Source organism: Babylonia areolata, chromosome 22 (assembly GCF_041734735.1).
Source record: "Babylonia areolata isolate BAREFJ2019XMU chromosome 22, ASM4173473v1, whole genome shotgun sequence".
NCBI lineage: Eukaryota > Metazoa > Mollusca > Gastropoda > Neogastropoda > Buccinidae > Babylonia > Babylonia areolata.
The window spans coordinates 14,393,797-14,408,517 of record NC_134897.1 but is presented as its reverse complement, the minus strand read 5'-3'; the positions used below and the strand labels follow the sequence as shown (position 1 = coordinate 14,408,517).

The 14,721-nt window shown below is 41.9% G+C and overlaps 1 protein-coding gene across 1 annotated transcript in view; it reads left to right on the top strand.

The window, feature by feature from the left end:
- The window catches only part of LOC143297518 (uncharacterized), a 75,167-nt gene extending 64,759 nt beyond the window's left edge, over window positions 1–10,408 (top strand). Inside the window, exons 10-11 of the mRNA XM_076609918.1 lie at window positions 6,358–6,438; window positions 7,481–10,408. Coding sequence (XP_076466033.1) covers window positions 6,358–6,438; window positions 7,481–7,552 — 153 coding nt within the window. The 3' untranslated portion in view covers window positions 7,553–10,408. The remainder of the gene's footprint in view (window positions 1–6,357; window positions 6,439–7,480) is intronic.
- Window positions 10,409–14,721: the final 4,313 nt, after the last annotated feature.

Here is a 14,721-nt window from a genome sequence, read left to right as displayed (position 1 = left end):
CAGAGATGATGAGAGCTGTCGACCAGACTTCATCAGCCAGACACGTCAAACACTGATTACGGTCAGACACTGCCAGAGGAGTTCAACAAATGACGTCAGAATATTAGAGTAGATCTATCACCCAAAATGGTGAATCTCGTTTTAGATCTGTCTGGTGGCACTTTCTGACGGGTAGATCAAACAAGTTGATTGTGTGTGTGTAGTAGTAGTTGTAGTAGTAGTACTAGTTGTTGTAGTCGTCGTCTTCAGTTTAACGTCTTCCACTTTAAGTGATATTAGACGGGGGTAACAAAAAGGGGTTGTGGGGGGCGGGGCGTGGTGGTGGGAACACAATTGGACAGAGGGTGAAGAATGGTGTGTGTGTATGTGTGTGTGTGCGCGCGCATGTGTGTGTGTGTGTGGTGGGGAAAGATACAGAGCACTGGAAAAAAATAAAACATATAAAGGGAGACATCGGCATATAGAAGGAAACGCTAACATCAAACAACTATAACAGCTAAAAACAAATGTCCTATTGGACTATGCAGCAAACCTTCTGCAATAGCAGATAACATCTTGAAATTGTCAAAAATACATTCACAAGAATTTTCCGAGAAGTTTGGTTAAAAAAAAATTTTTTTAAATAATAAAAAACCGATTTCAGACTCTGACACCCAAAGAGTACGTGTTTGCTGAAAATAGATTCTCCATATATGCATTTAACAGCTTTGCTGAACTTTGTTATAAAAGTGTGTGTGTGTGTGTGTTTATTAAACGGAACACCAGACTTGGCCATGTTGCAGAGTATGTTGTGTTTTTTGGTGCTGTCTCAGTCAGGACGTGGGACACAGTCCGATTAAAAAAAAAAAAAAAAAAAGTCCCATAACCCTTCACCACCATTGGGTCAGTGAGCTCATATTGTATTGTATTTCTCTTTTTGTCACAACAGATTTCTCTGTGTGAAATTCAGGCTGCTCTCTCCAGGGAGAGCGCGTAGCTATACTCCCCCCCATCTGCACACGGGACCTCGGTTTATCGTCTCTTCCGAATGACTAGCGTCCAGACTATCACTCAAGGTCTAATGGAGTGGGAGACAATATCGGCGGTTGAGCCGTGGATTCGAACCAGCGCGCTCAGATTCTCTCGCTTCCTATGCGGACGTGTTACCTCTAGGCCATCACTGCACATTGGTGTGTATAGGACTCGGCACAGGAAGACGGGACCCAGTCCTCTCCCTCCGCCGTTTTAACCTCTCCCCGACCCAGTGAGGAAGATCGGAGTAAAGTGCCCTTTTCCCAAAAGACACAACACCATGCCGAAACGGGGCCTCGAACCCTGATCACTGGTGAACACTGGATCAAACGTCCAACACCTGACACTGCCATGGTGCCTTCTATACACTCCAATAGAAATTGTTCTAAATGTTCCATCGATTTCATCCAAAGATCGCATGTCCTGTTGTTTGGTATGTTGAGGGGTTGATGTCCGACTGGTACCCCAGCCGAGTGCACAGATCGATACCTGTTTCACGTGCACAGTGATTGATTTTTCACAGCAGTGGCTGTGGTTTACAACGGCCTCACATCGAGATCATTGTCGCGGTTTACTTTTTTTTTAAGCTGCTCATTCATCTCATACATTCATAAACAGGACCACTTCATTCTGCTTTGTCTTTGATCTGGAAGTATTCACTCATTTGACAATGTTTTTGAGAGACAGGCAGACAGAGAGGAGGAGGGGACCGAGGGAGAGGGGGGGGGGGGGGAGAAGAGGGAGGGCCGGAGAGAGAGAGAGAGAGTTTCGTCTCTTCGACCGTGCAAATTCATGCTGTAGGATAGTATATTGTATTATATATTCTATTCTGTTGTGTTGTATAATATTTATTATCATTATTGTTGTTGTTATAATTATCATCATCATCATTGTTATGTTGTATACTCAGCAATTCTTTTGCGCAGACGGACTGACAGAGAACACTGCGTCTTTCCGAACAGTGTTGATCTGAATCACTTCCCTCATTCAGGTTCAAATGAAGTTAGACAAAAAGGGGGGTTGAGCGTGACCGTGTATGAAAACATAATAATTTACGATGTATTCAGATCCATGAAATTTCCGTTAGCTTTCTCCCCTCTGTTGGCAAGGGACGGGTCTGGTCTGACATGGGAGGATCAAATCACCTGGGTCACCTCTAATTTCCACCACACCAGGAAGTGAGGTGGTTTTGATTTTTTTTCCCCAGTCGTCGAACAAAACAGAGGAAAATTGGCGTGACGTACACATGAATAAAACTGCGAGAACTCTCTCTCTCTCTCTCTCTGGAAATCTGAGCATGACATTGTCGTGTCGATGCCGCTTTTGTTTGGGACTGATAATGATGATTATGATGATGATTATCATCATTCGTAGTCGTAGCAGTAGATGTAGCAGTGTTAAAAAACAAACAAACTATTGTTGTGTCGTTATCGTTAATATTGTTATTGTTGTCACAAGGACAGATTGGAAGACTAGGCGATGCCTAAAATCGTTTTCCTTGAGTAATAAAGTTTTTGAGTCTTTGAATCTTGACCATACCCCATCGCCCCCTCTCGCACCCCCTGCACCCCACCTGGGTGAAGCCTCCCACTCCCCAGCCCCACACCCCACTCTCCCGTCCCCCACAGTATAGAAATATACAGTTTATGGTTTTATCAACAACAACCCCCCCCCCCCGTCCCCCATCTCTATCCTCTGTGCCACAGGCACCTTTTACTGGAGTGGGACTGGGTTTTTTGCATATGGGCGGTTTTAGCACAGCAGGGGATGCTTGATGTGGAGAAGTTTCCAAGGTCTAAGCGTAGACTTTGGAAACTGCTTAACTCGGCTCATAGCGCTGTTCTCATCGTTCATGCAACCCCTGTAACCTCGAGCAGTATCTCTCTGTCTGTCTGTCTGTCTGTCTCTCTCTGCCTGTCTGTCTGTCTGCCTCTTTCTTTAGTCTCTGTCTTTCCGTCCCACTCTGCCTGTCTTTCTGTCCCTCTTTCCTTCTCTCTCAGTCTTTCTGTCGTCACTCTGTCTCTCTCTCTCTCTGTCTCTGTCCCTGTCTCTCTCTGTCTCTGTCTCTCTCTGTCTCTGTCCCCCCACTCTCTCTCTCTCTCCTCCACTCGACTGGGCAATATCCCAGTATCTCAAATCAAGCTGTTTTGATATGAGACAATTAAACATAATATGATGGTTTATGGTGGGTATAAACCAGCAGAAAATCTCATTTCGGGGAGAAATGGTTTACACGTGTGTGCATGCAAAGTTCTCGATGAAGAAACTACTGATAAAACTGCAGCCATAATATTTTTTAACTGAGTTCATGTATGTAAAGGATGAACAACGAGACTGAATGTATAATACTTACATAGACACTACACTTGGATGGACAGATGGATACCATTTACGAAACTAGTTTTTGGTTGAAATTGATGAAATTCTGTTACTGGCAGAGTTTTTCTTCAATTGTTGAAAGTGGTTTAAACCCGAGATTGATCAATTAATACTGAGTTCATTAAAATTTGTTGTTTTGGAGGGGATAGCGTGGTTCGTTTTGTTGTTTTGAATGGGGTAGGGTGGTTCGTTTGATGTTTTGAGGGGGTAGGGTGGGTCGTTTGTTGTTTTGGAGGGGGTAGGGTGGTTCGTGTGTTTTGAGGGGGTAGGGTGGTTCGTGTGTTTTGGAGGGGGTAGGGTGGTTCGTGTGTTGTTTTGGAGAGGGTAGCGAGGTTTGTTTGCTGTTTTGGAAGGCCGTAGGGTGGTATTAATGGCACTGTTTACCTCAGTAACAAAGGTTTTTTTGAAAAGAACGCGTGACAGTCCTTGGCACACTGTGTTTCAGTCAGACTTGTTTTGCTGCCTGAAATAGCTTGCCGGGCTGACAAGGCCATAAAGAAATTCACGTTTCCTGTTGAGAGCGCGCACACGCTCGGACGCACACACACAAGTCTCACACACACACACAAGTCTCTCTCTCTCACTCTCACACACACACACACACACACACACACACACACACACACACACACACACACACACACACACACACACACACACACACACAGCCGGTCGATCGTGGCTTATAACCACACTTCTTTTTTTTCCTGCCCTTATCTCTGTTCCCCTGGCCGCGGCAGGAGTGGGGTGGGGTGGGATGGGGAGGGCGAGAGGGGTGTGGGGGCGAGAGAGAGAGAGAGAGAGAGAGAGAGTTTGGCAATTGCAGCATGAGGAGAGGAGTAGGGGAGTGGAGGAGATTCAGTAGAAAGGAAATCGATGTAAAAAAAAAAAAAAAAAAAAAAGAGAGAGAGAGAGAGAGAAAAAAGCCGACTTTCTCATTCCTGATTTTTTAATGCCAGGATGAAGCTGGTTGTAAAAAACCAACAACACCGCAGTCAGTTCAACTTTAACGCCACCAGCACCTTCCTCTTAGACGGTCTTCCCCGGTCATTCCCAGAATATGAGAGACAGGCAGACAGACGGACAGACAGACAGAGTTGGTCCAGGGGGTAGAAATCAGAAATACTGTCCGGCATTTTCATGACAGAAAGTCACAAACGCAAGTCGCAGTTTCAGATTTATAATTAAAAATTTAAAAACGTGCAGATTTCGTTGGCAGATGCTTGTGTAGTTTGTGACAAACTAACGAGCAGTTCGGCATCATTGAAAGAGAGAGGGGGAGGGACGGAGAGGGACACACTCTTATAGAGAAAGATGATGCTTGTGTGTGTTTGAGAGAGAGAGAGCGCACTAATGTCATCCTCTATGGCCTAAATGGGGCCGAGCGAATGAATTAAACTCGATAACTCGGGAGGTTGTAGTGTTGGCAGAAGTCTAACCGAACAGAACTCCATACAGATTTTTGCGGGCGATAAGACAGCAGACTTGACAGAGCTATTCCAGACCCCATCACGTGCATGTGGCCGTTAAGGGGCGGCTGCCCTCCCCCCTCCCCTCCTCCCCCCAAGTCAAGTTGTCCTTGCTTCTGTGACACACTGAATCGGCGTCAGTCCACCCCCCGATGTGAACAGACCTTTTCCATTTCGCTTGTCGTCAGCACTCAGGCCGACACCCAGCCGTGTCACCACTGTGGCCCGGAGTGGCAGGAAACCACATGTTTGTTCACCTCTCTGCTGCATTGACGTTGAAGAATGACTGCACACACACACACACACACACACACACACACGCGCGCGCGGGTGCGCACACAATCATACACACTGACACAAGCAGGTGACGCGCGCGCGCGCGCACACACACACGCACACACACGTTTTGTGTATGCGCGTGCACCTGTGATATATGTGGGTGGGTGGAGAGAGGCCGGTGTTGGGCGAGATAAAGTGTTGCTGTTGAGCCGCACAGTTTCGTCTCAGTGTCACTTATTCGTACATTGTTGTTGTTTTTTTTCTTTTTCACCTCATGCTTGCGCAAGTGCGCGCGCACTACTTATGCCTGTCGGTGATGTGTGAGTGAGCGGACTTGTGTGAGCACCCGTGCCAAGCCAAGACTACTTAAAGTCGATGTTGATATCGTTAGCAACACCCCCACCCGACACTCCCCCACCCCGCTCCCCACCTGTCTGTCTTTCGTTGTGTGTATGCACTGCTCTGATGGCTGTTTTCATGTTTATTCAGTGGTGTGATGATTATATGTGTATGTTTGTTATCTGGTGCATTGTTACATCAGAAACGGTGCATGTTTATTCAGTGGTGTGATGATTATATGTGTATGTTTGTTACATGTTTATTCAGTGGTGTGATGATTGTATGTATATGTTTGTTTTCTGGTGCATTGTTACATCAGAAACGGTGCACAATTGTTCACGATTTTTTTTTTCTTCTCTCGCTGATGATGATATGTTTTAATAAACAATGTACACACACAGCAGCAACAGTCAGAGGCTTTGGTTTCCGATGCCATATTTGTCCATAGACTTTTACATGAGACTGCAGGTCCCGGAATCTGAGGTCGAGTCAGTGTGATGCCATGCTGATGCAGCGCATGTTATTGTTGATGTTCTGGTGACGTCATGTCTGTCCGCAGACATTGAAAGCCGAAAACTGTTGTGCCCGTTCGGGACGTAAAGCCATTGTTTCCGTAGTGGTGACGTCACATCTTTCTGCAGACATTGAAAGGATTTGCCCGTTTGTGACGTAAAGCTGTTTTTGACGTAATTGTGACTCAATATTATGTCCACAGACATTGAAAGGATTTTGCCCGTTTGTAACGTAAAGCCATGGTTGACGTAATGATTATTAATTTTCATATCTGTCCATAGACATTGATAGAAAATTGCTGGCCCAGGGTGTTAATTAAGCGTCATTGCTGACGTCATGGTGGTGGTGACGTGATGTGTGTGGGCAGACGTTGATAGAGGACTGCTGGTCACAGGACCCGCTGTACAGACCGGACTTCCCCGAGCTCAGCAAGGAGCTGCACAGAAACGTGAGTCTCTGCAACTCTCACTCACCTCTGTTCTTGTACGTATGGTAGTCAGCCCTGTCCGACTATGACCATCAGAACAGCACAGGAGGCAACTGCTGTCCCAACTATCTGGGTTAGAATTTGATTATAGTGGAGAGTGTCTTGCCCAAGTTACATCCCCACTCTCTTGGCCAGGAGGGTTTTGGGACAGGATTGTTCTCAAAGGCCAACTAGCCCCCAAGGCTGCAGCACTTAGAGCCAGTGCAATCTTAATTGCCTCCTTGTTTGAGAGTCATAGTCCTTCACAGAAGACTAAACTGTAAATGACTTCTCACTGCAATGGAGAAACCATTGCTCATACAGTTCTCACTTTGCTGTTGACCCAACTGTAAGTTCATGTAGTGATGAAACATAGGCAATCACTTAGAGCCATTGCTTTTGTTGCTTTTTGTCCATTTTTTTTCTTTCTTTTTTTTTTTGTTGGGGGGAGGGGGGATTTTTGTTTTGTTTTTTGTTTATATTTCTGTGATACTTATTTACCTGCATGTTCGATGATGGGAAAGCATTGTACAGCGATGGTTTAAGTTATGTGCTTTTTCTCACTAAGAGTTGATAATTATGCCTGTTGTTTAATGGTTTTCTCTTTCTTTGCTTCATTCAGTGTCTCGCTAAGAGTTAATAATCATGCTTGTTTGTTGTTTAATAGTTTTCTCTTTCTTTGCTTCATTCAGAAATCTGATCAGTAGATAATCCGGGCCGAGAGTTTACCACACATTTCAACAGCTAGACAGTAATGCTCTGTAACGATTAGATGTTGCGGTGATTATTATCAGTGCATAAGTTTGTGGCAATACACATTTTCGTTGAAACACACAAAATGGTTCCACAACGCTGACTAAAAGCGAAGTGTGAGCATCATTCAAGCTGGGTGCAGTTCTTGTTGATTGATCAATCTGCCTTGTGTTCACGTGCTGTCTGCCATAGTGTGCGAAGTGTACACGCACCGTTGTGTCGCTAGCTGTCAGATACTGTGCAGTGTTGATTGGTGCCGTTGTGTGTCCAGTCCCCACAGTACAAGCGCCACAGTTCTTCAGAACCGGAACGTCTCAACCGAAGCCCTGGAGCTCTGGACTGACGTCATCACCCACCCTCAGCCGAGTGACGTATGCAGGTGACCATGACGTCTGCAGTGACTGTCCAGTCCTGGCCTGAGGATCTCCTTGAACTCCAGTGTATCTGACCACTGGCTGACGACAAGCGTCCCTTGAACGTTGGCATCGGAGAGGTGTTTGTTCTTCAGTGTATGTCTTTTCACTATGTGATATTAGAGGAGGATTGGAGGGAAAATTGCTTGGGACGGGAAACAAGTCATTGGATAAGAGTGCTTATGATAATGTGTGTGTGTGTGTGATGCATTCCATAATTGTTTCGGTCCAAAGATTCCACATTCCTTGATCAGATGACACAGAACTTGACATTCCTGTTTTTCTCTGAACACATGACACCTCAGACTTTTCACGCACAGAGTTATTTCCTACTATGATAATTTAGTCCTACATTTATAGCCATCAATAGAAAGCATTTTATTTTCCCTCTATACCTATTGACCTTCCATTGCTATTCAGGCAAAATACATTCCTTTATAGTTAAAAAAAAAAGAAAAAAGAAAAGAAAAAGCATTATATCCACACAGAAAAATCTTGTCGACAGAATAACCTTTGCATGATGGGAACAAATGGATTCCTAATTGGTGCTTTATCCTTTATATAACTGTGTAATATGGGAACATCTGGAACTGTAATTGGCGTTTTATCCCATATATATATTATAATAATGATGGGAACTGCTGGAACGTTTGAGGTATAATCTTTATATGAATAATAGAACAGCTGAAACCTTTGCGGTATGATCTTTATTTAACTATAAGAACAGCTGGAACCATTGTGATAACCTTCAATGCATAATAACTGTTACGGTGTTGTCTTTTTATAACTTGATAATAAAACAACTGGAGCCTTTGCGGTATAATCTTTGTATTGTTAAGGAAGGAACTGGAACTGTATCCTTCACATGACAAGAGAACTGCTGGAGGCATAACAATGTGACTGAAATGTATGTAACGATGGAAACTCACTGGAAACTTCGGGACGTAACCTTTATATAATTGGGAACGATACTGGAACCACGGCGATGTTACTTGAATTCATAAAACTATGGAAATTACTGGAACCCAGATGATGTGACCTTATCTGTTGGAACAACTGAAACCTCGGCGATATGACCTGCAGCATACAATGACAACAAATATGATGACTTCAGGACAGTTTCTGTGACTTTCTTCTGTCTCAACCATTGTGAGGCCATCATTGGTGTAGAGAAAGCCGTGTCAGCATGCGACTTGATGCATTTACAGTGTCTGGAGTTCAGTGTTATTCAAAGGGACATTGTTACGTTTCCTTCAGTGGCTGTGAAATAGTAATTAAAGAACTAGAAAGGGACTTGGCAGTTATGTTGTGAAATAGTAAATAACCAGAAAAGGACTTGGCAGATATGCTGTGGAAGAAATGATGCGTCTGAAAGAAGTGTATTTAAAAACAATTTGATGGGTGAATTTTTGGTGAACTTCAGAAGGAGAACATGACCACAGCAAAACTGATCACATCAGTAACTTTTACAGAACTGGGAAGTACAAGGAATATGAGTACATTTATGTTGTTGGTTGTCTGTGTGGGCGTGTGTGAACAATATAGTGTGAAAGTTAATCTACACACTGTCTACATGTCTGTGTTTACTGTATACCATGTAACCGCCTCTTTATTTGTTACTGTTTGAAAAGGTGTGCAATAATTGTAACATTACATGTTTACATTGCATTGAGTATACAAAACAACCTAAATTTCATCAATCTACAAGTGTTTGATCAATGTCGAAAGAGCCATTCTGCATGTCGTTTAGTAAACCCTTGTGATTGTTTGGGATAAAGACAGGAATGGCGATCAACGTCAGTGGCATATCCTAGGTTTATGTGCATGAATATGTCTGTACTTGTGCCTGATTTTGTTTTCCAGTTTCTGTGTATGGTGGTTGTTGTTTTTTTCATGATGAACTTGAATCGATACTGACAGCTTTACAACCCCGATTTGTCCCTGGTGGTCAACTAGGCTTTAAGCAGTTGGGATAGGTGACGCCAGACAACTCTTGACGACAGCTGAAAGGGATTGAAATATCTGGTCACAAAATGTCACACTGGTGATTTAAGCAGTCATAATAGATGTTGACAGACAACTCTTGACTACATCTGCAAGGGGATTGAAGTATCTGGTCACAAAATGTCACACTGGTGATTTAAGAAGCATGATGCATTTCTCAATGGAAGATTCTGTGGACATTATTCTGCAGATGATCAGAGACTGGAAACCATGCCAGTACTCAGCATTGTTAAAAAAATACAGTTAAGATCAGTGGTGCGTCGGTTGTTTCTTTCTTCAGTGTTGCATGTGTGTACACAAACACAAACACATACACACCATTATCATCACCTACATCGTGTGTCAGTAGTCTCAGATATGACAATTCATTTATATATATGATAGAGCACAACTGGCAAGGGGCTGTGATTTATATAAGAAATATTAAAATAATTTAACACATCCTTGCTCACAGCACCAAGTTGTAAAAGTACACTTGGTGGTAAAGGGCTGTGGTTTAGGGATGGATTAAATTTTGGATAAAAGAACTGAAACAGTAAAGGGAAGGATTTTGGTTCGATAGAGTGGTGAGGGTGTTTCAGTTCTTTAAATTCTCTTATCTAAATCAAAACCATCACTATCAGTTGTACTATATCACACACACACACACACACACACATAGATTTTTTTTCAGATCCTTCATTCATCATTGGACCATAACAAATGCCATCCCACACTCCTTTTAAACCTCTTGGTGTTGGTAACAAAAAAATACATAAATATAAAAAAAGAGAAAAAAAAGAAAAAAATAGTGTGAAAATAAACAGATAAATTTTGGGGGTATGCTCTCAAGGCCAGAGTAGCACATTGGGTTTATGTGCAGGTCAAGACATTATTTTTAGAACAAAATTTTCAGCAAATGTGGTGAAGGATATAATGGATTAGTCCACACACTGACGCCTCTTGAATCTGTTTATCACAACAGTCAACACACAAAAAAGCACCATTTCCAGAATAGATCATCCAGCCTGATAACTATTGCATGAACAAAATGGATTATACAAGCATGTATTCTGGGTGGACATATTGAAGCTTGTGTTAGACACCTGACGTACAGAGGTGGGTATTCAGCTAATTAGGTAGGTATCAAGGCAGTCAGCATTCTCAGCCATCATTAAAGTAATCAACCATGTCTGTGTCATCTACCTTTTAACTTAATCTGTCTGGGCTGGCAAGTCCTGCTGCTTCAGTGAACCATATATTACATGCCTTATATACATGGCTGATACAGGAGGCAGCTTTTCTATTCCAAGACTCTTCAAAGCTTCTTTATTTTTTCTGTAGTGGTAACGTGGGAGAGAGATGGATATGTATCAAAATGGAAATCTTATGAAAATTCACAGAATCCCAATCATTGCAATGTTAAGCAGGAATACATGCATGGACATATAACAAAGAAACTGATTGTATATATACACATATACATTTTTTCCCCCAATTAAATTTCAATACAGTATGTTGTTTTTGTTGTGTTTTTTTCATCAGGAAATCCAGGCAAGGGGTAATGTTCTGCAGAATATGTTTCAATGTACATGGAGATAAAACAGTTTCACATTTAACCATATTGTATTCATGTCTGATGTTTTTTCCTCTGCCTTTCCCACCATACCATAAGTCTGTAGTGTCAACTGTTTGTTGCAACCAGCAAAACACACACACACACACACACACATGCGCATACACACACATACAACACACACACACACACACACATACAACACACACACACATACAACACACACACACACAACACACACACACACACAACACACACACACACACACACACACAGTGATGTGGCCGACAGACACAAACCTCTGCTAGCCGTGAATATTTCATGATGCCATTGCTGTTTTCCCTCTGAGTGTGCATGCTGTTGAAACTGCCTGCGTGCTTTACTTTACAATTTCCATCACTGTCCCACCATGATACAAATTCAAACTTGAATACAAATGGAGAATTATGAATTATTTACTACAGCTGCTGTGGAAAACAGCTAACACAATGGGCAAAATCACGGATTCTTAACACTTCCATGGTTACTGAATGATGAGATGTACTGACCAGTGTTTCTGTTGAAAATCGAAGATATATGGAGGTCAGGAAAGTTTTATCCTCTTTTTGCACTAGCAAGCTTGTGACTGACAGACACTGACTACATTGCAATTAACTCATGCACAGGAGATCTGACCCCATTGGTCACATGAGAACAGGATGGTAACTCAGGCTGAACATTTTCCAGTTCATGTGAAATGAAATATCCATAATATCACCTCCAATCATGGCTGCAGTAAGTTAACAAAACCACTCCACAACAACCCACCAGAAAGGAGGGGAACAAAAACATGAACAACAACAAACAAACAAACAGAATCTGCTATCATTTAAAAAAATTCATATTATATTCATGTGTCCTATTCATACCATATGTATCGCTTAAAGCTGCAGGGCAAGCACTATATTATTGTATTGTATAACTCTTTTTGTCATAACAGATTTATCTGTTTGAAATTTTGGCTGCCCTCCCCGGAGAAAATGTGTTGCTACACTGAGAGCACCACCTTTTTTTTTTTTTTTTTTTTTTCCTGCCTGCAGTTTTTTTTTATATTTGTTTTCCTATTGAAGTTGATTTTTCTACAGTATTTTACCAGGGACAACCCTTTTGTTGCCGTGGGTTCTTTTACATGCGCTGAATACATGCTGCACATGGGACCTCGGTTAATCATCTCATCCAAATGACTAGCGTCCAGGCCACCACTCAAGGTCTAGTGGAGGGGGAAGAAAATACTGGCGACTGTGCTGGGATTCAAACCAGTACGCTCAGATTCTCTCACTTCCTAGGCGGATGCGTTTTCTCTAGGCCATCACTCCACATTTATTACCATTATCATTATCGCCCCTTCAGGATCTATCATTCATAGCGCCATAAGCAATCTGTTCCACCAACATTCAGGATCAGCAGTGTGGGGATAATGCCACTGAAACTGGATTATGGGGCAGTCTCCCTTTCCCAAAAGGTTAACATTAATTTGTAAATTTTTTCTCTGGATTTGTTTTTATATGTAGGACACACACTCCTTTGTATATATTAGCATGGAATTTGTTGTTGGTTTTTTCCCCAGTATGGTATTTTTAAAAGTGACATTGAAAGTTTGACAAAAAATATGAATATGTGTCTGGTTCTTTTCCAGTATGGTATTTCTAAAAGTGACATTGAAAGTTTGATAAAAACTGTGAATATGTGTTTGGTTCTTGAACATCAAATATCAATCATGTGAGTGTATCTATGATTATCACTGTGGCTGCAGCTGTTTGAATAAATGATTTTTGCATGTGAGTATAATACTGATGTGTGTGAATGTGGGTATGAGGGTTGGCAAGATTAACATATATAATCATGCTTTCCTTACTGTTGCTATTAAGCAAACCCTTACATACATATTTGTAATGTCCATCTTCCTGATGTAACTAAATCGATGATCAGACTGAATCGGTCCCCTTAAAGTACACTCCAAAGGCAAAATTATGAGAAAAACTTTTTTTTTCCATTGTCAGAGAGTTCTTAGAAGCAATATCCAAATGTGGGTCTTGTTACATATTTTCTTCTAACTGCACATAAAAACACACCAACCAGTTACACGAACCAACACAACGCCATTGCATTCACTCGTTTCTCATCTGCCCTTGTGACTGCTTTGATCGAAGGGACAATACTCCTGCCAAAGGGTTTAAGAAAAGCGAATTCTCTCCCTTTGTTCATAAATACTGTGGACACAGTGGGATAATTTTGAAACCGATTCACGTCTGTTTTGCTCATATTATGAACTCCATAGCCTGAACATGTTCCATATTGTACTTTCAATAAAGAAAATGAATCGAATATTCAAAGCAAAACAAAAAATTATAGTTACTTTGTAAAATAATTATGGGCAGTGGTACAGGGAGGATAAGGGCTGTTGTCATAAAATGTAAATAAATTTCCAAATTATGTTCTGAACTTACAGATACAAACTGAGAAGAATCCTGCACCTTTAAGCATACTCACTGACCCAAGTAAACAAGGCAACTACCGCTCATGAACACAAAAGAAGGTAACATTTTTTTCCAAGTTTATGAAATTATTCAACACAATATTAAGTAGTTGATAATCTAACAGACTATTCTTTATCACACAAAAAAGTACACATTGCATATTTCAACAAATAATACTTGTGGCTGTGTTTTGGGGACTGAATGAGCAACGTGAGACTGATGCCGATATAATGATACTGCAGATGATGGGTAGCAAAATAAAAGAGGCAATGCAGCCCAAAAGTCAAGTCCTGTTTCACCTTATCCAAGGTTTCAGGAAAAGAAAAAAAGGTAAATGTGCACACACCTGATAAGAAACTATCTGTAGCAATCAGTGACTTACAAGACTGACTGGACGAAAGGAAACCACCTTACATACAGGTGATGATGATACGGATATTTATTTGTGCCTATCCTTGGTCAGAGACCTACCTCTAAGCGCCTTACAAACAAGGAGTCATTTGCACAACAGGCTGCCAACCTGGGAAGAGCCAACTGACAGCAAGCCTTTGGGCGCTTATCATTTGTACCGTGTGTCGTTCAGATAGGTTTCAGTCACGCACACACACTCAGACTTACGTGACAGGTGTCAATTAAAAAAATGAGACTTGCCCAACTGGCACATCTTGTCATTCTGGACCCATTCTTTCTCAGCACACGACACATTATTTCCTTATGGTCATCTCCTCAGTTCTGTTCTGTTCTTCAAGGAGGCATCGCTGCATTCAGACAAATGCATATACAATACACCTCATCTACAGAAAGCAGATATCTTGACAGCAGCATAACCCTACATGTTTAGTCTGACCTTGAGGGGAAAAAAAATCATGTTTTTCAAAAATAATCTCGAGAGTTCCTTGCCTGCAAATACAAGAACATCAACCATATCAGTGGAAAGTGTAAACAATATGCTTTTTTATCAATGCATTACACACTTCAACTGTTCAAAGCAAAACATAAAGACAGTGAAAAAAGAAGAGTGGAG